Below are 24339 nucleotides of genomic sequence, written 5' to 3'. Positions count from 1 at the left end.
TATGTATGCAGTGTGTGTATATTTTTGTGTGTAGTGTGCATCTCTGCATCTATTACACCCAGCGCTGAGCAGCAGTGTGTGTATAGTGTGTGCAGTGTATACAGTGTGTATGTGTATAAAGTGTGTGTGTATAGAGTGTGCAGTGTATATATGTGTGTGCAGCGTGTATATAGTGTGTTGTGAACAGTGTGTATATACTGTGTCGTGTGTATGTATGTCTGTATCTGTTACACCCAGCACTGAGCAGCAGTGTCTGTAGTGTATATGTATGCAGTGTGTATATAGTGTATACTGTGTCATGTGCAGTGTGTGTATACTGTGTCGTGTGCAGTGTGTGTAGTGTGTGTATATGTATGCAGTGTGTGTATATAGTGCTTATATGTATGCAGTGTGTATGTGTATGAAGTGTATGTGTATACAGTGTGTATATGTATGCAGTATGCGTATATAGTGTGTATGTATGCAATGTGTATACAGTGTGTATATACGCAGTATGTGTACATGTATGCAATGTGTGTATATGTATGCAGTGTGTTTATTTTTGTGTGTAGTGTGCATCTCTGCATCTATTACACCCAGCGCTGAGCACCAGTGTGTGTGTATAGTGTGTGCAGTGTATATATGTGTGTGCAGCGTGTATATAGTGTGTTGTGAACAGTGTGTATACACTGTGTCGTGTGTATGTATGTCTGTATCTGTTACACCCAGCGCTGAGCAGCAGTGTCTGTACTGTATATGTATGCAGTGTGTATATAGTGTATACTGTGTCATGTGCAGTGTGTGTATACTGTGTCGTGTGCAGTGTGTGTATATAGTGTGTGTATATGTATGCAGTGTGTGTATAGTGTGTCGTGTGTACGTCTATCTGTATCACAGCCAGCGCTTTGCAGCGACTGCGCATTAATTCCAGGCACGTGCGCCGCTATCAGGACGCCAATGAGACCCGTGAACAGCGCTCATTACAGCTGTCAGCGTCTGGTCAGCCATTTTCTATGAGACGCTTTGTTTTCCCAGCGGCCATGTTCTGGATAGGAGGTCTCCGTGCCCTGCCCCTGTCAGGCGTGTAGATGGCAGTGTCGGCTCGCCCGTGTGTACTTGCAGGGGCCGTGCTTCTCGAGCAGAGGAGGGGATAAACCATGAGCGTGCTCTGGAGCGGCGGCTTGCTCAGGCTCCATCGGGCCGCGGTCTCCTGTAGTCCCGGAAGACCTCTAGCGTGTCGCCGCTGGCTCAGCATGCAGCGCTACAGCACTGAGGAGCGGGGGCGGCCCAACACTGCGGAGTACCGGCTGTACTTCAGTAAGTAGGAGCAGGCTGAGGAGAGGGGGGTTCTCGTAGCCAGCCGCGCAGTTTCCTGTCAGTGAGCGCACGGACTCCCCTCTCTTCTCATCACATGGACCTGGCGGCGGCTATAAATACCCCGTCCACAGTGCCGTCTACCAGTCTGGTCTGCTGCCTGTGGAGGCTGTGAGGGTTCTGTGACCTTGTCACACCTGGACGTGGGAAAAGCGTTTGACCTTCCTGTGTCACTGCCTTATAATGCCACCTTTCCAATATCCTTGTCCTGTGCCCTCCATGTGGTGGGGTCATGACCTGCCTGTACAGGAGGTCACCGTGCCTGAAGGTCGCTGGTAACCATGATGAAAGTCTCTCCGTAAATGACACACCCTATTAAACCTGGTACAAAATTACCGAAAGGTCATATCTATGACCCCGTGTGGAGCCCATGTGCTGCCCCGCTGGAGGTGGAGAGAAGAAATTGACTGATCCTTTTGTCCACCGTCTTAAAATAAAGAATGTTTCTGGGGCATCGTCCGCAATAAAAACGTGCTGGAAGTGTGCACGTGACTGGTCCTGCCCATAGAGCACCTGGGTCCATCTACAGCTCGTTCTTAAAGGGAATCTGTCAGCAGCTTCTTTCTATGGAATCTGAGAGCAGCGTGATGTAGAGACAGAGCCCCTGATTCCAGTGCTGTCACTGGACTGCTTGGTGCAGTTCTGATAGGGTATGTTTCCATGTTCAGGAAACAATGCGTGTTTGACGCTGCGCAGAGCCGCAGCATCAAACACGCAGCGTCCAGATGTTACAGCATAGTGGAGGGGATTTTATGAAATCCCGTGTCCACTATGCGTGGAAACACGCACCCGGCGGCCCTGCGATTCCTGACATGCGGCGCGTCTTTTAAGATCGCAGCATGTCTGTTTACCTTGTGGCGACACTGCGCCGCTGCAAGGTATATCACAGGGCCCTATGTGTGGGGTGCGATGATTCCGGATGTGTGCAATGAACACATCCGGCATCATCGCGTCACAGAAGGGGGCGGGGCTTAGGGCGGAGCCGGTTTGCCGCTCCGTCCAAAGCGCCGGCCATCCTGAAGGTGGACACATACCCATAGAATCCCTGGTTTCTCAGGTGTAGATGTAGCAGTGGTCAGTATGCTGGTGATGGGTCGTTTGTGACCAAACCGAGCAAAAGATGCGGCTCCCTGCTGTGAACGATGGGAACCAGCATCCTGCTGAATGGCTCTCACTGGCATAAAATTCCGTGTTCAGCTGGTGCAAACTCCGCCCACCTGATCCAAACTTCACCCATTAATCAATTTAATTGGCTGACTGCAAGTAAGCAGTGTTTCAGGCGTGGGTGGGCGGGGTTTTGAACACATTCACGTCATTTTAAATGTGTTCACATATTCCGAACACATAAGTAATAGGGATTCAGTTAGGATCCAAAACCGCTGGCTCTTGAGTGGAGCTGAGAGTCAGATCACCAAAAAGAGCCAGACTGCTGCAGAATGCTTATGTGTATAACCCAAGCAAGCTGCCAATCAGGGATGGGGGCGGGGTTACACAGATTAGCTGGACTGCCTGGCACGCGGGATGTAGTCCTGTATTGATGATCTCCTGCTGCTAAAACACTGATTGTATTGAAACTACATGAAGCTGTTGGAATCGGGCTTTCTGCCGCTACATCTTTATGCTCTGACTACATAGCAAAAACTTTCTGACAGATTTTCTTTAAAGGGAATCTGTCAGCAATATTTTACCCCCTCAAAATTATTTATATGCACATGTAGCTTTTTCAAAGACAAGTCCAGCAACACCTTTACATGGCCAGTTAGCGAAAACAGACATGGTGGAAACGCATTGAATTTAATGGCCCCTGGGCCGAGACCTTACTGAAAGTGCAAGAGCAACTCCACAAAAATCATTTGATCCTACAGAGAACAAGGAGTCCTAGCCCTCAGATAAACACAAAGGTATATAAAGTGACGTGAGACAGAAGTTGTTTAAGTAGAATACAAAAATATCTTTGTTAATTAAACTCACAAAATGAATGCAGGCATATAGCCCAAATACAAAATACAAGATGAGAGTAAAAATGGGGGGGACAAAACAAATAGGCGTCACAAAACACCAGAGAACCTCCACTAGAGGTATTAACATCAAAAAATAGCCCCGAGCAAAAAAGGACATATGGAACTCTCCATGAAGAGAGGTCTAACTAGCAAGTGCGTTCACTCTGCTGGGTTCCCTCCCCCCACATGGGTAAGCAACAGATCCTACTATGCACTATGAGCAACACTCACTTTTTTCCTCTCCTGGGTCCTGTTTAGTACTTGCTAGTTAGACCTCTCTTCATGGAGAATTCCATCTGTCCTTTTTTGCTCGGGGCTATTTTTTGATGTTAATACGTCTAGTGGAGGTTCTCAGGTATTTTGTGATGCCTATTTGTTTTGTCCCCCCCATTTTTACTCTCATCTTGTATTTTGTATTTGGGCTATATGCCCGCATTAATTTTGTGAGTGAGTTTAATTAATAAAAGTATTTTTGTATTCTACTTAAACAACTTCTGTCTCACTTCACTTTATATACCTTTGTGTTTCTTTGAGGGCTATGACTCCTTGTTCTCTGTAAGATCAAAAAACCTTTACATGGCCAGTCTGTTCCTCCATTACTGAGAAATCTGTGTTTAAGGCTACTTTCACACTAGCGTCGGTACGGGCGCGTCGCAATGCGTCGGGCCGACGACGTACTGACGCATGCTGTGAAATAACTGCAAGACGTGGGCAGCGGATGCAGTTTTACAATGCATATGCTGCCCATTCTGCAGTCTGGGGAGGAGGGGGCAGAGTTTCGGCCATGCATGCGCGGTCGAAAATGGCGGACTCGACGCTCAAAAAAACGTTTAATGGAACTTTTTTTGTGCCGACGGTCCGCCAAAACACGACGCATCCATCGCACGACGGATGCGACGTGTGGCAATCCGTCGCAATGCGTCGCTTATGAAAGTCTATGGAGAAAAAAAACGCATCCTGCGGGCAACTTTGCAGGATGCGTTTTTTCTCCAAAACGACACATTGAGACGTGCGTCACACGGCGCTAATGTGAAAGTAGCCTAAGTTGATATGAAAATGAGACTGATGTGCTTTGGATGCAGTAGCACTTCTCAAGGCTCTGTCTCTCCAGCTCTATTCTTCACCCAGTGCTGCCTCCTCCTCCTTGACTAACAGCTCTTTGCTTAAAGTCATACAGCAGAAGGGCTGTCGGTCAAGCAGGAAGGATAAGGCAAAACTGGGTGGAGAATAGAGCTGGAGTGACAGAGCCTTGAGAAGTGCTTCCACGTCGTCCAAAGTGGTGGTGGTGAAGTTACCAGTGTGGTATGTAATGGCCGCTCTCTGCTCTCCTGATCTCCCTGTAGAGCTGTGTGTGATTATAACTGACACATCTGCAGGTTCTTCTCCGCTTCCAGCTCACAGGCAGACAGGGTTGTAATATTGTTACAATACAGCAGAGCTCAGAGAGCTCCAGAAAATGTGTTTGCAAGAAGCCAAATTATATTTCTCCTATCCTGAGTTAGTTACTTGTCTCACACTGGTATCTCCCCTTCATGTAAAATAATCTCTGGAGGCAGAGTTATCTTCCAGGCAGTGTCCTCCCCATAGCCTGGAAGAGGTCATTTATATGAAGTGATAAAGGATGATTTCTCAAACAACAAGGCATCAGATATGAGACATACAAGGTAGGGCTTTCTTCGGAAGTCTATAACCTGTATGCCCATATTAATAGTTTAGATAGGTCAAATGGGTTGTCCGACCCCCTTAAGGTGACCCTGTGATATCATACTTGCATGTGGAATGACCATGTTGATGCCCTCTGTGAATTTGGACCACCACTTTCTAGGATGGAAGACACCGTTCAGATTTCTACTACAGAAGATTTTGTCTACTATCGTCCCTTCCTCCACCCCCTCCTCCTCATTTACCTATGGCATTTATTAAAGGTATTTTAGTAAAAATGCTGCGTATCTGCAGAAGTAAAACGTTGCAGGTGTGGAACCAAGTGGGCACATACCCATTTAGGCTGCTCCTGCTCTAATGTAGGGGGTCTTGGTCAGGAGACCTCCACTGACTTGCAGTTTGTACCGAATGTCAATCAGTGATCTAACAAGTTGATCGGACTGATGCAAACTGTACATATAATCGTAAAGACCCCATACAGTTTGTTTATGCTCAGTGACAACGGTTACTTTCCTTGAAGATTTGATCAGCCAACAAGCAATTGTTTGATACACAAGTTAGTAGTTCTGTATCTATATAAACTATCAAATGTAAATATATAATACACAAGTCAAATTTGAGAAGATTATCTTTATTTTTAATTTAGCCGGCTAAAGGGACTCCGCTAATAAATAATAACCAGAAATAGGTGTAATTATACAGACACAGCTACATATTATTATTATTATTATTATTATTATTCATTTTTATAGCGCCATTTATTCCATGGCGCTTTACATGTGAAATACGGGGCAAATATAGACAAATACATTACATATATATAATATGTAATGATATTATATAATATAATATAATTTACACATATAAATACATATAAGTAACAATCAAGGAAATGTCATCTAATATATAATTGCCTAGAATACTACTTCCTGCAATTTGTGCCAACTTCCGTGGCTTTGTCCGGAGCTAATGTCCGGAGATAATGTCCGGAGCTAATGTCCGGAGATAATGTCCGGAGCTAATGTCCGGAGCTAATGTCCGGAGATAAGTGACGTCACCAGTGTCCTACACCCAGGCAGAGCACAGGGGCCCCAGGCAGCATATGGGGCCCCAGGCAGAGCACAGTGGCCCCAGGCAGAGCACAGGGGCCCCAGGCAGCATATGGGGCCCCAGGCAGAGCACAGTGGTCCCAGGCAGAGCACAGGGGTCCCAGGCAGCCTATAGGGCCCCAGGCAGAGCACAGTGGCCCCAGGCAGAGCACAGGGGCCCCAGGCAGCATATGGGGCCCCAGGCAGAGCACAGGGGCCCCAGGCAGCATATGGGGCCCCAGGCAGAGCACAGTGGCCCCAGGCAGAGCACAGGGGCCCCAGGCAGAACATGGGGCCCCAGGCAGAGCACAGGGGCCCCAGGCAGAGCACAGTGGCCCCAGGCAGCATATGGGGCCCCAGGCAGAGCACAGTGGCCCCAGGCAGAACATGGGGCCCCAGGCAGAGCACAGGGGCCCCAGGCAGAGCACAGGGGACCCAGGCAGCATATGGGGCCCCAGGCAGAGCACAGTGGTCCCAGGTAGAGCACAGGGGCCCCAGGCAGCCTATGGGGCCCCAGGCAGAGCACAGTGGCCCCAGGCAGAACATGGGGCCCCAGGCAGAGCACAGGGGCCCCAGGCAGAGCACAGGGGCCCCAGGCAGCATATGGGGCCCCAGGCAGAGCACAGTGGTCCCAGGTAGAGCACAGGGGCCCCAGGCAGCCTATGGGGCCCCAGGCAGAGCACAGGGGCCCCAGGCAGCATATGGGGCCCCAGGCAGAGCACAGGGGCCCCAGGCAGCATATGGGGCCCCAGGCAGAGCACAGTGGCCCCAGGCAGAGCACAGGGGCCCCAGGCAGAACATGGGGCCCCAGGCAGAGCACAGGGGCCCCAGGCAGAGCACAGGGGCCCCAGGCAGAACATGGGGCCCCAGGCAGAGCACAGGGGCCCCAGGCAGCATATGGGGCCCCAGGCAGAGCACAGGGGCCCCAGGCAGCATATGGGGCCCCAAGCAGAGCACAGCGATATTTTGGACCACTGTGCGGTGTTTCAGACCCCCTGTGTGATGTCTGGGGCCCTGTTCTTAAGTATATTAAAGATTAAAGTAACGTATATTAAAGTATATTATAGATCAAATTTGACACGTTTATGAGCACCATTGAGTGATATACTCAAGAATGACATAATTTTTCAACATTTTATGGTTTCAAACTGTAAACACTCAGAGTTTTTTTTACTTCAACCAGAAAACCTTAACGGTTCATAAAAAACTTGACTGTTCAGGATATGATAAAAGTCATAGTATTCTGAATCTTTAACTTATAAAGATACCTTTACATGGGGTGATTATTGGTTCCAGAGAGGCTTTCGGCCGATAATCGTACACATGGCTGGTGACAGGACAATACAATATAAACGTTCAAAGGTAAACACTGATAATAACATTAAAATCTAATATATAATTGCCTAGAATACTACTTCTGGCAATTTGTGCCAACTTCCGTGGCTTTGTCCGGAGATAATGTCCGGAGATAAGTGACGTCACCAGCGTCCTACACCCGCTCAGGGTGGACAAAGATATATGCCTTCGTGGTGCGCGGCACTTTTCTGATTGGTTGCCGCCTGCCGCGAGCGACCAATCAGAAATGTGCCGTACTGTCAAGAATTTTCAAGAGCTGGTGAGTGCAGCCATTTTTTGTTCTTTCTTACTATTATTTATTAATTGTATTATTCTTACATTTGAATAAATAAAGTATATATGGATTCTAGACTCCCGATTCTTTAGAATCGGGCTGCCATCTAGTTAATTATAAGAATATAAATAAAGTGACGTGTTGCAGAAAGTTTCTTGTGAGACTTTTTCCCCTTAAATGTTTTTTTAATTTTTGATAAATGGTTATTCGGCTGAATTAAAGATAGTCTTTTCATATTTGACTAGTTGTATATTGTATGTATAAGTTTGACAGCTAACAAGCAAGCGTTTCATTAGTGAGGGTCCGCAACGACTTTGACCATGACATTGTTTGCACGGTCAGAGAGAGCTGTATGCCACTGCGGCAGAGTGCCAGTCACTGGCGTATTGACACGCAATAAATCCAACTGTTCCATTTCTTGCAACTTGCTTATCGGAGTGCTTTGTGGATCGCAGTGTAACACCATTGACTTTGTATTATGCTGTGGTTATGCTGGTATACGGCAAATTGCCTTGTAGCCCCAACTTATATCTGGTTTGCATGGGGATTTACAATTAATGAGCTTTGTGTTCTAATAGTGAATGGTAAAATAAAAATTGTACTATTCTCCTCTTCTCATCTTGTGAAGACAACTTGTCCTTGGCATTCAGTCTAATATGGATTTGTCATGGAACAACCCCTATAATTTACTTGTCTTCCTCCCGTGCCTCTGCTATGATGCAATGAATTGGCCTCCATGCAATGTCACCTACCAAAGATGGCCAGTCACTGCCTGCGTAACATTATCACTATGGAGTGTGTAGACTCAGTAGTAAGTTGTTTTTTTTTTGTAACTTTTGAAAACTACTGCTGTAAATCGGAAAACCGTTTAGCTCCATGACTATTTTATTGTAAATGGCAGTTGATCAGAGTCCTCATGTAGAAAGCTGCAGTAATGCGACTGTTCAGTTTTGGCGTTGGCTCCGTTTAATACCGTAGGCAGCACTTTCTCTGACTTTGGATGAGATCATTTGACCGGGATGAACATGATATTACACACAAGAATGAATGCTCTAGTCTAGACCTGAATAAGTTCTCTCTCGGCCATACTCCAACCAACATAAGAGTCTGCCAAAATCAATATGGATTTCCCTATTTTTAGAACATAAAAATCTGAAACATTATCGATGCAGCTTTATTCCTCCATTACACTGACCAGTAAGTTATGGTATATGGATACATTGCTTAAAGGGAATCTATCAGTAAGATCAATCCCAAAACAATTACATATATGGGTTCTGAAAAAAAAGATATTTTCTTATTTGTTGCTGTGTTTTCATTCAAATGCAGTGTTGCATTAAAGGGGTTTTCGCAGAAACAAAAGTAATTTTAACGTTGATTTTAATCAATAGATCTTGGAATAATAATAATTTCCACAATTGAATGTGTTTAAAAAAAAATGTTCTTGTGCTGAGATAATCTTATAAATGTGTCCCTGCTGTGTAATAGCTGTGTCTGACCGTACAGGAATATTGTCTGATCACACCACATCTCCTGGGCAGGGGGGAAAGCAAGAGAGTTTACAGACAGGACCGCATGGGATCTCAAATTATTCCTTCTGTGAGGTAAAACATTTCCCTGTCTGTTTTTTTAAAAATATTTTACCTAAAAGAAATAATCATTGCAATCTGGTGCTGTGATATCTGTAGACTTTTGCCTCCTCCCCCACTTGTGAAATTTTAGGGCTGGGAAGGGCACCCCTCTTCATACAAGGGCTCTATCTGTAGCTTCTGACTGATTTATCACTTTAATGCACAAGGGGAATGGGTAGATTTTAAAGAACTGCTTGTAGTGCAAATTTGGGAATTTTGGGGATTGTTTTTTTTGTTTTGTTTTTTAACGGATCATAATGACAATTGAGTTTTGAATAATTCAGTTTTTTTATTTTTTTTATTTGACCTCTGTTCTGACTTTCAGAAAGGAACAGGGTTGGTTCAGTCTTTTATTAGTCCTTTTCTAATATTTTCACTAAGGTCTCGGAACATTCTGGTTTTCCATCTTCCTTTCTTTTGTTCATGTTTTCGCCAGATTGATAGTGAGCTACAACAAGATATAGCTGTTCAGATCATGAAAATTCTTCCTTCAGTAGGAAACAAGCATGGTGTTCTTGTACTAAACCATTACCACACCTCAAAATTGTGAACATGTAGTGAAGCGAAAAAAGTCGGAATAGACTTGTGCTCAACTAGTACCCATCCCTGGAAATACTGTATTACTTTTCAGTGTGGCTGATGGCACATGTAGGACTTTAACAAGGTTTCCAAATAATTTCTATCTTTTTATAAGCTTAATGTATTTTCTTTATTCTTCACAGAGAATGAAGATGGTAAATTCATCTCCCCTTTTCATGACATCCCACTCCATCCAAGAACTGAAGAGGTAACAATCTGACATTCATATGGATATCATGCCTATACTTAGCGGGCAGCTATGTGCCTACTGTAAATGTGATGTACTTCATCTCCTTGTAGGGTTAATAAGTCACAAGTACCTGGAACAGATGCTGACTAGTGATGAGCAAATATACTCGTTACTCGAGATTTTCTGAGCATGCTCAGGGGTCCTCCGAGTATTTCTTAGTGTTCAGAGCTGAATGATTTACATCTGATAGCCAGCATAAGTACAGGTGGGGGTTGCCTGGTTGCTAGGGAATCCCCACATGTAATGAAGCTGGCTAACAGAGGTAAATCATTCAGCTAAAGTGAGGAAAACTAAATCTCCGAGCACTAAAAAATACTCGGAGGACACCCGAGCGTGCTCGGAAAATCTCAAGTAACGAGTATATTCGCTCATCCCTAATGCTGACTTATAAGACATAAGCCAAGATTTAGCTTTTAACTCCATTTCTCAGTATGAGCCTATGTAATTGCAGTCCAAATAGGGAAAACTTCACTGGTCGTTAAATATTATCCTACAAATTAAAAAAAACAACTCCAAAGTTGTGCACACCATTATTTTAACATCTTAAGATAAAAAATCCCCACCAGTTTAACCCCTTCACGACACAGCTTTTTTCGGTTTTGCTTTTTCGTTTTTCGCTCCCCTCCTTCCCAGAGCCATAACTTTTTTATTTTTTCATCAATATAGTCATGTGAGGGCTTATTTTTTGCGGCATAAGTTGTACTTTTGAAGAACATCATTGGTTTTAGCATGTCGTGTTCTAGAAAATGTGAAAAAAATTCCAAGTGCGGTGAAATTGCAAAAAAAAGTGCAATCCCACACTATTTTTTTGTTTGGCTCTTTTGCTAGGTTCAATAAATGCTAAAACTGACGGGCCATTTTGATTCTCCAGGTCATTACGAGTTGATAGACACCAAACACGTCTAGGTTCTTTTTTATCTAAGTGGTAAAACAAATTCCAAACTTTGCTAAAAAATAAAAAAATTGCACAATTTCCCGAAACACGTAGCGTCTCTTTCGTGATCTTGGGTTGGGTGAGGGCTTATTTTTTGCGCGCCGAGCTGACGTTTTTAATGATACTATTTTGGTGCAGATACGTTCTTTTGATCGCCCATTATTGCATTTTAATGCAATGTCGCGGCGACCAAAAAAAAATGTAATTCTGGCGTTTCAAATTTTCAAATCCTTTTTTTATTGCTAGATCAGGCAATTCTGAACTCGACGATACAAAATATGTGTAGGTTTGATTTTTTCTTTGTTTTATTTTGAATGGGGTGAAAGGTGGGCGATGTAAACCTATATATATATATATATATATATATATATATATATATATATATATATATATATATATATATATATATAAATTTATTTTTATTTATTTTTTTTTTCACATTTTTTAAAACATTTTTTTTTACTTTTGCCATGCGCTCATTTCCGGCCCGATGGCTGGAAGCGGTAGTTAAATGCCACTGTCAGCGTTAGACAGCGGCATTTAACTAGTTAATAGCGGCGGGCCGATTGCTATTCCACCAGCCTCTATTGAGGGCACATGTTAGCTGTACAAAACAGCTGACATGTCCCGGCTTTGATGCGAGCTCACCACCGGAGCCCACATCAAAGCAGGGGATCTGACCTAGGACGTACTATCCCGTCCGAGGTCAGAAAGGGGTTAAGAATATGTGTACAAAGCTTTTTTGAAGTAGTCAAAAATGAGTTATCTAGTGGAAACTGCTTCAGGAAATGTTCCTCCTTTGTGGAGTATTGAGGAGTTTCTCTCTTCTAGAAGTGTTTTTTGTAGCCTTCAGATTGGATAGAATCCGCATTAAGCTTGACACTATCAAAACTGCTTCAAGGAAGTAACAAACACTTTCTTTTTTCGCACAAGGTGTTCAAAACCTGAAGTTGAGAGAAAAAAAAGATTAACAATAAAGTTTGTTGTACAGTAGACATGAGTACGTTGAGTCTATTAAACATTTTTAGCAATTTTTTTCCCCCAAGACCTGCTCCAAAAATATTCAAATCACCCTGTACACATACCCTCTGGGATGGCATCAGATTGTCCCATGTGACGAGAAGGTAGCAGTTACCCAGGAGTGCACTGGAGCCATCTTCTGCTTTTCTTCTGTCTTCCTGCCCAGACTTGGAGAGAAAACAGACCCTCACACATCTTCATCAATCTCACGAAAATCTGTCTGACTGCTTGTCCTCGCTTGTTGCAGCTACTACATACGCACCATTTCTGCTGTCACTACCATGTAGTATCTTCTTCACTGTGATATCACAGGGCAACTACTGAGCATGTGCGTCCACTACTGAAGGTGGACCTACATTACAGCCACAAGAGACACAAAATGAGAGACCATTACGTATGAAAATATAACGTGTATACAAAACTGTCCCCTATTTTAATGGATGACTATTGCAAATACACTTCTTTATATTTACTTGATTGCGCTTTGGCCAGTACTTTTTGTGGGACATCCCTATGAAGAGTAACCTGCATTTTCTTTTTAGATTTTCCCCTTGCTCCAAGATAAAATGCTGTCGTATAAGAGACCACTTTTTAATGTATTAAGTGGTTTTCATTAAAGTTTACAAATATACAGATGAGCGTTTTGTGGGGTTTTTTTTGTTCCTCCCACCAAAATTCCCCCTCCCTCCGCATGTGAATATTTTGTCTAGAAAGAGTACACCGGATTTATTAGTCATAAATTAGATAAAACTCTTTGTTCATTTATACAGTGTTGACTAAGGCATCCATCTCTGTTGGCTTTATACTAAACCAATAAGGCACATATCCACCTTACTTCATCACATTATCAAGTAGTGGTGAAGCGGAAGAAAAGATGAAAGTCCCTCCTTAGCTCAATAACTGAAGACTTATCCAAGATTAGCAGTTTCACAATGTTCTGTCTCTGATGAGTGATTCTGGCGCTAACCTGACAAGTCACACAGTTTGTAATTTTTAGGCCAAGTTCTTCTCTTATGATGAACATATTTTTCCATGTGCAACAACCAGTTTACTTTGTTTTTAAATCTAGCCATAGTTGGTGGTACATATCTAGCCAGTTCTACTAGTTTGCTTGCTTCATATAGATCTCTGGCCTCAGCAGTCTTGACCCACTCATGTGGTGGTCCATCATTCACATAACCAAGAATACATGCGTATGGGAATGAATCAACAAAAACCCGATAAATTATGGTATTCGTGTCAAATTCCTCCCGTGAAAAGTTAGTACGTTTGGGACAACGCCACATCATGTGAACAAAAGTTCCAGACTCAACTCTACATCTCGGACCAAGAGATGAATTTTGTAGACTAATGGCATGGAGTTCTGTATTCACGATACAATGGAAACGATTGTGACATAGGATAGGCTTCACTCACTGGGGACCATCTGTAAAAGACATCAGTTAAGTTGGTAGCATGAAAGAATATTTCTATTTTTTTTTCTTTATCAACCCACTAAGGCCTGCCATGTATATTAGATATCTGCTTGTGTGTCCACTGTCTCTCCCGATTCCCACCTCTTCATACACCTCTTCATACATGAACACATAGCTAAGTGTGAATGCGTTCATGGTAGAAAATGTCCAAGAATACAAAAATTAAGTAGCTGAAATATAATTGCCCAATTTCTGGTCTACTCCGACTTCTGCTATCAGTGGAGAGTTGGGATGCCTTAACATTAATGTATGACCAGCACAATGTAATTAATGACATGTCTCTATTCAGATCCTGAGGCTCTCAGAATTCTGAAGGTTATTTTATTATTATTATTATTTATTATTATAGCGCCATTTATTCCATGGCGCTTTACATGTGAAGGTTGGCATTAGACAGTCTGTGATCTGACTGCTTATCTCTGTACAACGCCAGGCATGCTCACAGTAAAACTAAATCTATTGTCAGCTATGTATGCATTACTTTATGACTGATGCCACTTGTATGTTGTTGTATTTCAGGACCATGATGTGCCAGCAAAGAAATCAAAGTCTATTTGTGATAAGGTAATAATAACCATGTAAGCTGTTAGCGCAGAGACCTTATTGCCCAATTTTCTTTCTTCTGTATTAAATGGGTATTACCATATATCACGGAGTGAATGATTTTGTTTGTTTTTTTCGTTAGTTCCTTCCCTTCCAGCTTGGCCTCTATGCTGGTTTTCTATGTTAAATTGCAACGAAAAATCACCTGCATAGCACATCATGTTTTGGAACAAGGCTCATAGCAGGGAATACATATTCATAGAACATCTCAGATATGAAAATGTGTGAAACATTACATCAAGCCAACAGAACTGTGTATGATGTCAGCTGAAAGATTCAATAAGTGATTTATGTATTTAAATAACCAGACTTACAAATACAGGTGACTCTCACATATCAGCAATATTCCATTGTGCATACTGTAGAGTGGTCTCAAAGAAATGTTAAACCATAGTATGATAATGGCCAAGCAAAGTGAATTTATGACGCTTAGTCATTGACTTTTATATTTATATCGTTATGTGCAAAATAAAAGCAGCCTAGCATCACTAATGTGTTTAATTACTTTTTTGGCAGAAAAGATCATACAACATGGGGAAAAAATTCCTGACTAGGTGTAGGCGAGTAATGGGCAACCAACAGAATCAAGTATCATGTCATAATGTAGCACACTCGCACTGGGTCACGGTTAGCAGTGGGGTACCACAGGGGTCAGTATTGGGCCCTCTTCTTTTAATATATTTATTAATGACCTTGTAGGGGGCATTCAGAGTAGAATTTCAATATTTGCAGAAGACACTAAACTCTGCAGGGTAATCAATACAGGGGAGGACAATTTTATATTACATGTTTATATTACATGATTTATGTAAACTAGAAGCTTGGGCTGATAAATGGCAAATGAGCTTTAATAGGGATAAATGTAAGGTCATGCACTTGGGTAGAAGTAATAAGATGTATAACTATGTGCTTAATTCTAAACCTCTGGGCAAAACCGTCAATGAAAAAGACCTGGGTGTATGGGTGGATGACAAACTCATATTCAGTGGCCAGTGTCAGGCAGCTGCTACAAAGGCAAATAAAATAATGGGATGCATTAAAAGAGGCATAGATGCTCATGAGGAGAACATAATTTTGCCTCTATACAAGTCACTAGTTCGACCACACTTAGAATACTGTGCACAGTTCTGGTCTCCGGTGTATAAGAAAGACATAGCTGAACTAGAGCGGGTGCAGAGAAGAGCGACCAAGGTTATTAGGGGGGGGGTCTGCAATACCAAGATAGATTATTACACTTGGGGTTATTTAGTTTGGAAAAACGAAGACTAAGGGGTGATCTTATTTTAATGTATAAATATATGAGGGGACAGTACAAAGACCTTTCTGATGATCTTTTTAACCATAGACCTGAGACAGGGACAAGGGGGCATCCTCTACGTCTGGAGGAAAGAAGGTTTAAGCATAATAACAGACGCGGATTCTTTACTGTAAGAGCAGTGAGACTATGGAACTCTCTGCTGTATGATGTTATAATGAGTGATTCGTTACTTAAATTTAAGAGGGGACTGGATATCTTTCTGGAAAAGTATAATGTTACAGGTTATATATACTAGATTCCTTGATAGGGCGTTGATCCAGGGAACTAGTCTGATTGCCGTATGTGGAGTCTGGAAGGAATTTTTTTTCCCCAATGTGAAGCTTACTCTTTGCGACATGGTTTTTTTTGCCTTCCTCTGGATCAACATGTTAGGGCATGTTAGGTTAGGCTATGAGTTGAACTAGATGAACTTAAAGTCTTCCTTCAACCTTAATAACTATGTATGCGCTTCTAATTGGGTGTTATTGACTTATTTAATGAAAGGGGGTGTAATTAATAGCAGAGAGGAGGTCAATTAGTGAGGCCATTCATTCTGTGAAAAAACAGGTGTCAATTATGGCCCTTATTTAAAGAAGGAGACAGCAAATGTTGTACCTGCTGGCTTTAGCACTAGGTCAGTGAGTAAAATGGGTTGTTCCAGACATTATACTGAAGGAGAAAGAGAGCTTTGACAAGAGGTTGACTGGAAAGGGGAAAACCTATAAAGAAGTGCAGAAAATTATTGTCTGCTCATCTAAAAAGATGACCAACGCTTTAAAATGGCAAGCAAAACTGAAGCACATGATAGGAACAGAAATTCTACCATCCGCATAGATCATAAAATCACAAGAATGGCAATTCAGTGATCAGCTCCAGGGAGATCAAAGAAGATCTTGAGTAACCTGTGGGTCCTGCAACCATCAGAAGACACCTACGTGAAGCCAAGCTATTTGCAAGAAACCATCGTAAAGTACCATTGCTGAAAAAAGTGTGCTGAAAAGGTTATAGTTTGCCAAAGAGCACATTGACTAGCCTAAAGAGATGAGGTGCAACATTCTAGGGACAGATGAGCATAAGATAGTTCTTATTGGGTCTAAAGGCCACAAACCATTTGAGACCACCCAAAAACACTGAATTCAAGCCAGAATACACTGTGAAGACTGTAAAATATGGAGGTGCAAGCACAATGGTTTGGGGATGTTTCTCATACTATGGAGTTGAGCCAATTTATCGTATACCAGGCACAATGGACCTGTTTGAATATGTAAAAAAAAATACTGGAAGAAGTCATGTTGCCTTATGCTAAACAATAAATACGCGTGAAATGGGTATTTCAGCAGGATAATGACCCCAAAGACACCAGCAAATGGGTAACACCCTGGTTCCAGACCAACAAGAATGATGCTATGAAGTGGCCAGCCCAATCCTTCGACCTCAATCCAGCTGAGAATTTGTGGTGTGACACCAAAAAATGCAGATTTTTGAGACACAACCTAAGAATGCAAAAGAACCATTCAGCTTGGGCTGGAATACCTGTTCACAAGTGTAAGTTATTTCCATGCCACACAGATGTAAAGCAGTTATCAGAAATAAAGGTTATAGATCTAAATATTAGTTCAGTGAGTAACAGAAAACCTGAGTCTGTAAGCAAATTTCAGTTTTATACAGTAAAAATTTGAGTTCCTAAATGAAAATGCAGACACTGCTATTGTTTTAACAGCCTATTATTCACGTTTCTTCATTTTCAGTTTAAAAATTGATAATTTGTTCATGTTTTCATGTGGAATTGAATGTGCAGTGCTCTGTGCCTTTGTGTGTATGGAAATAAATGCGATTATATGGATTGAGTTTTTCTGTTGTTCTAAACCCACTTCCACTTGCATGGCTCCTAGACCGCGTCCTCTAGTCGGACATGCCCATTCATCGGGGCGTGGTCTTGGCTCCATACAAGTGTATGGAGAGCGAGGCTGCGCCCACTGGCCGGTGGTATGTATAACTCATACATACTTTCCGGTTCCGGGTCTGGAACTGGTGAATCCCCGCAGCGCACAGACTGACTGCAGACTTATCGGTTTTGATCGGACAACCCCTTTAAAGTATCATTTTTATGTGACCGGGGCGCTTCAAATTATCTGAAATCTAATTTATTTTTCAGAATATCTTTAACATGGTGGTTGAAGTTCCACGGTGGACGAATGCCAAAATGGAGGTAACTGGTTGCTTTCTGAGACTTACACTTTTTGACAACTTGAATCTGCTTTGCTGCTGTCATTTTCGTGGCCACTTTCTGAGGTGGTACTTCCATTCTTACTTTTCTATGCATGGTATTTCTTTTGTTAGATCGCAACAAAGGAGTCTCTAAATCCAATTAAACAAGATATAAAGAAAGGAAAACTTCGCTTTGTGTCAAATATCTTCCCTCACAAGGGATACATATGGAACTATGGCGCTTTGCCTCAGGTAATTATTTCCTATGGTCAAAGTTGTTTTTTTTTCTGGATGTTGCTGCTAGAAAACTTTGCATTTGAACTGCTTTGATTTCAATATATATTTATCTATACATTTTTTGCCTTGTTTTAACAGACCTGGGAGGATCCTGGTCATAGAGACCAAGATACAAAATGCTGCGGAGACAACGATCCTATTGATGTCTGTGAAATTGGCTCAAAGGTGGCGTTTTTTTTTTTGTTTTTTTTTAAAGAGGTGTCAGGTTTGGTGTTTAAGTTGGCCATACACCACATATCACTAGAATCATTGATTGAAGGCTCACCACTCCTGAGCATACTGTACATTTTTTTTTTACCATGTGGGGAGTTAGCTGCTGCCAGACAAACAATGACTATGAAAGGATTGGACATGTTCCAATGCAACATGCCTTATCATTCTTTACCACAACATCTACTGTTGTGTATATGGGAGCCCAACTTCACCCATTAGATGGTTGACAGGTAACATTGTGGGTTTGCCTGACAATCATCTGATGTGCATGTTAATCCTTTAAGGTTTGAGTCTAAGGGTACCGTCACACTCTGCAACTTTCCAACGATCACGACCAGCGATACGACCTGGCCGTGATCGTTGGAAAGTCCTTGTGTGGTCGCTGGAGAGCTGTCACACAGACAGCTCTCCAGCGACCAACGATGCCGAAGTCCCCGGGTAACCAGGGTAAACATCGCGTTACTAAGCGCAGGGCCACGCTTAGTAACCCGATGTTTACCCTGGTTACCATTGTAAATGTAAAAAAAAAAAACACATACTCACATTCCAGTGCCTGTCACGTCCCCGGGCGTCCGCTTTCCTGCACTCCTGCATCCTGTGTAAGCGCGGCCGTAAAGCAGAGCGGTGACGTCACCGCTGTGCTCTGATGTACGGCCGGCCGGCGCTGACACAGGATGCAGGAGGAGTGCAGGGAAGCGGACACCGGGGACGTGACAGGCACCGGAATGTGAGTATGTGGGTTTTTTTTTTACATTTACAATGGTAACCAGGGTAAACATCAGGTTACTAAGCGTGGCCCTGCGCTTAGTAACCCGATATTTACCCTGGTTACCAGTGAAGACATCGCTGCATCGGCGTCACACACGCCGATGCAGCGACGTCAGCGGGTGATCCAGCGACGAAATAAAGTTTCAAACGATCTGCTACGACGTACGATTCTCAGCGGGGTCCCTGATCGCAGTAGCGTGTCAGACACAGCGAGATCGTAACTATATCGCTGGAACGTCACGGATCGTGCCGTCGTAGCGACCAAAGTGCCACTGTGAGACGGTACCCTAACTGTAGCCGACCTTAAACAATAGGATCCTGAAGAGTCCAGGGTGTCAGACCTTTGTCAGTGATATCCTTTCCTATCCGTTTCTGGAATACTGTTAAAAAGTAAGCCTGTTCACGGTGGATTTAAGAGGCATATATGTAGCCTTTTATTAGGTAACTAAATGGAGGCCCGATGCTATCACATCAGGAGGGCGGTAATGTCACGATGGGGTCAGGCTTTGCAGCTTTGAGAATCTCTCCCCCCCATGTGCTCACCCACCTATCCACTCTCTCTCTTTCCTCATGTGCTGACTTCTTCCATCTGTGCTCTCTTCTTTGACCTGTCTACCCCATGTGCTATCCCCCCTGTCTGCTGTCTCTCCTTCCTGTGCTGTGTTCTCCCCTCAAAGACAATACTGACATTACAGCAGGAGATTGCAGATGATACATTTTGTGAGGTGAAATATTTTACCTCACAAAAAAATCCTCTGTGATCCCCTGCTGTAATGTCAGTATTGTCTTTTGCTTCCTCCCCTGCCCAGGAGATGTGGTATGCTCTGTACTCGGTCAGACACAGACAATTTTTAAAATGAACTTTCCGTCGTGGGAAAACCCCTTTAATGTGACCGGCTTCCTCTGCCTGTAGACACGTTGTGCATCTGCCACCAGGATCAGCCGAATGATTCACTGCGCCTGTGCAGAACTCGCGCAGGTGCAGTAAATCAGACCGACGCCATCTTTGTGCAGACAGATAGCAGCCGTCATGTTAAAACTGCGCATGTACTCCTCCTGTACAAACATTGCGGCGGTCAGTAAATCATTCGGCTAATCCCGGCGGCGGCGTGTTTGCGACGGTGTTCCGCTGGTGCTACCATGCAAGAGGCTGCGTACGGCATATACAGTGTGTGTGTGGTGTGACCATGTACTGCACAAGATGCTGGTACCACCAGCAGTTTCCATATTGAGACACCCATCACTTGGGTGTCCCAATATGGAGGTCGGTGAACTTCCGCCGCATGGAATTCTGGGATCCAGACACATCTGGACGGAACAGGATTTGAAGACATTACAAGGTAAGTATGACTAAATCTTTAGTGCATTTCCAGCTATCCACAAAAAAACTGTTGCATTGACTCGCTATACAGACAGGCAGATCTAGCACATATTGTACATAGATATCCAGTATATTGTAGCAGATTCAGACATTTGTGCTTGATTTAGTGCACAGAGCATTGCCCAGGCTGCATATCATATTACCCTCTTGTTCCTGGGAGAAGGACTAAGGCCAGACTCACACACATCGGTGTTTCATGGTCTGAGTATGGACCACGATGGCTGGACCAGCTTCGGTTCTTTACATGAACTTCACATCCCTACGGGCATAAAAGGTTTCTGAGTTTGCCAGTATGGACCATGAGACGTGTGAATCTGGCTTAAGTAGTGGTCTCCTTCAAACCTGTAGATGGTCTCAGTCGAAGATCCATGGAGTCCGTCACCAGTGGTACAGGAGAGCAAGGGTTGTCTAAGACCCTATATTTCTTCCTTTTAGAATTCGGTGGTAGTAAACTATCAGCATGTTATAATTTCTCCTCTGAGATGATGTCTTCAACCTGACTGTAGTAAGTATTCTGTGTGCACTTTTCCTTTGTACATACAGAGTTGACTACACCTTTAGTGGTCTTCACTGTTTTCCAGCCCAGTTATAGGGCATTCTGCAACTTGCAGTTGCACAGCAACCATGATGGTATCTCATATGCTTTGTGCTCGTTTACAACACTGAGAGATGAACACGTGCAAGATCCGCACAGCTCTGAGCGCTGCCGCTGCGTGCTTCAATCAGGCGTATCTTTGAACATTGATAGAGATGGGAGGCGGAGGGTTGTCTCCGTGATTGCTTGCCGGGGAAAGATTAGATGATCAAATTAAAACCATTCAGTAATAAAATCTTAATAGGATGCATCATGTGTTGCAGGTTTGCTCTAGGGGAGAAGTAATTCAAGTGAAACCACTAGGCGTTCTAGCTTTGATAGATGAAGGAGAAATGGACTGGAAGATTATTGCAATCAATACTGAAGATCCTGAAGCCGACAAATTCAATGGTTGGTTAAATTACAGTAGAAGTGATTACGGCGCTATTTGCTGGCTATGCCGCCGATTTCTGAATGTTTCGTTTTAATGTTTAATCTGTGTGAACTAGATGGGTTTGCTGTGAATTAAAGGGTTAGTCCTGTTTTGCTGAATTCTGCATTAGGCCGGAGTCACACACAACGTATAAAAATAAGGTCCGTTTTTGATGGCCGAGATACGCAGAAAATTTCCTGAACAATAATCCGTATTCAATGCGAGGATGCGGTTTTTTTCTCCAAAAATTATCCGTGTATCATCCGTATGGCATCCGTACGGCGAGATTTTCTCGCCGGCTTGCAAAATGGACATAGAATCGATCCATGGCCTCAGATATTCATGAAAACATGTGTATATATATATATATATATATATATATATATATATATATATATATATATATATATATGTGTATGTCAGTGAGACGCATATGTATACATGTATTTATATTTCATATAGCGCTAGATAGCGGAAATGCCGGTAATTCAATTGCCGGCTTTTGTTATCTCCTTCCCAAACCCAACAGGATATGAGACATGGTTTACATACAGTAAACCATTTCATATCTTTTATTTTTTAATATATTCCTCACTAGTAATGTTAGAAGTGTCTGTGTGCAAAATTTGGAGGCTCTAGCTGGTAAAATAAAGGGTTAAATCACGGAAAAAACTGGCGTGGGCTCCTGCGCAATTTTCTCCGCCAGAGTGGGAAAGCCAGTGACTGAGGGCAGATATTAATAGCCTAGAGAGGGACCATGGTTATTGGCCCCCCCGGCTAAAAACATCTGCCCGCAGCCACCCCAGAAAAGGCACATCTGTAAGATGCTCCTATTCTGGCACTTAGCCTCTCTCTTCCCACTCCCGAGTAGCCGTGGGATATGGGGTAATAAAGGGTTAATGTCACCTTGCTATTGTAATGTGACATTAAGCCAGGTTAATAATGGAGAGGTGTCAATAATATCCATTATTAATCCTATGTTTATAAAGGGTTAAAAAAACACACACATTAGGAAAAAAGTATTTTAATGAAATAAAGACACATGGTGTTGTAATAGTTTATTAAACGCTCAATCCAATTGAAGACCCTTGTCACCTGAAACAAAGTTAAAGTAAAAAAACAACAATATCCCATACCTCTCCGGCGTTACAGTCAAGTCCCACTATGTAAATCCATCAGAAGGGGTTAAATAATTTTACAAGCAGAAGCTCTGCTAATGCAGCTGTGCTCCTGCCTGTAAAAAGTGGGGAATGAATGGAATGCAGAGGAACATAGCTACCTAGACTTGCTGTGCTGCGCCCCCTGCTGGCATAAACTCATATGAACTCGAGCGTGAGAAAATATTATGAAAAATTCCCACGCTCGAGTTCATATGTGTCTTCTATAGAACACTGGTGCGTATTTCTCGCAAGTCACACTGATGGTCCGTGTGTAATCCGTTTTTTTCTCGGACACATAGACTTGCATTGGTGATTCTCGGCCGAGATACGCTGATAATCGCTGCATGCTGCGATTTCACTCAGATCCTGAATACGGCTGAGAAAACAACAGATAATAGGAGCTGCCCCATAGATTAACATTGGGCCGAGTGCTATGCGATTTTTTATCGCATTGCACTTGTCCGTATTACGGTCTAGTGTGACTCCGGCCTTAAAAGGTGAGCGGGGCAGGTGACATCACAACTACTGACACTTGCCCGGATGCGTTCGTGATTGGTAGATGCGCCATCACCTGTCCTGCTTAGCAGTCCATACGGATGGGTGCACAGCAGGTCTAACGTTTAGTGTCCTAGGTACCTGCCCCCAAGACCACGACCCATAAAGTATTTAATTATTGTCATCAGAAATGTAAAAATAATTGTTTGCTGTTTTTTGGGGGATATAATGACTTTAATTATTTTACTTATTTATTTTTTTGCAAAAGTGACAACTTCTCGGAAACTGATGGTAATGTTCCTACTATCACATTTAGTTAGCGCATTGTGAGGGGCCAATATATTTCCTGATTCTGCTTTTGCAAAAATGGTCACCGCAACAAACCATTCATATACATTTGTATATTTTGTTGGTAATTCTCTTTAACCCCTTCCCAACATGGCTATTTTCCACCTTTTGTGTTTGTTTTTTCCTCTTCTTCTACCAAGAGCGATTAATCATAATTTTCTTATTTTTTTTGTCAAAATAGCCATATGAGAGCTTGTGTTTTTGCAGAACGCAATGTACTTTTGAATGGCGTCATTCATTTTATGTGATGTTCTGGAAGGTGGGAAACCAAATTCCAAGTGCAGTGAAATTGCGAAAAAGTGCAATTACACAATTGTTTTTTTGGGTTTTCATTCACCCTGTTCACTATATAGTAAAAATGACCTGGCAATATGATTATTGAGCTACCAATCACGCATAGCTCACTTTTTGTTATTTAAGGGCCGGAAAAAAAATCAGAAATTTGTAAATAAAAAAAAATTTATATGTAAAAAAATTTGGCTCTTGTGTCATGTAATCTTGGCATTTTAGATTTTTTCTTTCTCTCATTACACCATTTACCAATGGGGTTACCGTATATACTCGAGTATAAGCCAACCCGAGTATAAGCCGACCCCCCTAATTTTGCCACAAAAAACTGGGAAAACTTATTGACTCGAGTATAAGCCTAGGGTGGAAAATGCAGCAGCTACCGGTGAATTTCAAAATTAAAAATAGATGCTCCATACCGTTCATTATTGCCCCATAGATGCTCGACATAAAGCTGTGCCACATATAATGCTCTGCACCGTTCATTATGGCCCCATAGATGCTCGACATAAAGCTGTGCCACATATAATGCTCTGCACCGTTCATTATGGCCCCATAGATGCTCTACATAAAGCTGTGCCATATATAATGCTCTGCACAGTTCATTATGGCCCCATAGATGCTCCATAGAAAGCTGTGCCATATACAATGC

The 24339-nt window shown here is 42.8% G+C and overlaps 1 protein-coding gene across 1 annotated transcript in view; it reads left to right on the top strand.

Annotated features, from left to right (window-relative positions):
* Nucleotides 1-967: 967 nt before the first annotated feature.
* PPA2 (inorganic pyrophosphatase 2) overlaps nucleotides 968-24339 on the top strand; it is a 34786-nt gene continuing 11414 nt past the window's right edge. Inside the window, exons 1-7 of the mRNA XM_077278228.1 lie at nucleotides 968-1296; nucleotides 10087-10151; nucleotides 14142-14186; nucleotides 17678-17731; nucleotides 17863-17982; nucleotides 18106-18192; nucleotides 21248-21374. Coding sequence (XP_077134343.1) covers nucleotides 1137-1296; nucleotides 10087-10151; nucleotides 14142-14186; nucleotides 17678-17731; nucleotides 17863-17982; nucleotides 18106-18192; nucleotides 21248-21374 — 658 coding nt within the window. The 5' untranslated portion in view covers nucleotides 968-1136. The remainder of the gene's footprint in view (nucleotides 1297-10086; nucleotides 10152-14141; nucleotides 14187-17677; nucleotides 17732-17862; nucleotides 17983-18105; nucleotides 18193-21247; nucleotides 21375-24339) is intronic.

The sequence above is a fragment of the Ranitomeya variabilis genome, chromosome 1 (genome assembly GCF_051348905.1).
Source record: "Ranitomeya variabilis isolate aRanVar5 chromosome 1, aRanVar5.hap1, whole genome shotgun sequence".
In the NCBI taxonomy this organism is placed as follows: domain Eukaryota; kingdom Metazoa; phylum Chordata; class Amphibia; order Anura; family Dendrobatidae; genus Ranitomeya; species Ranitomeya variabilis.
This window is presented reverse-complemented; position numbering and strand designations above follow the sequence as displayed.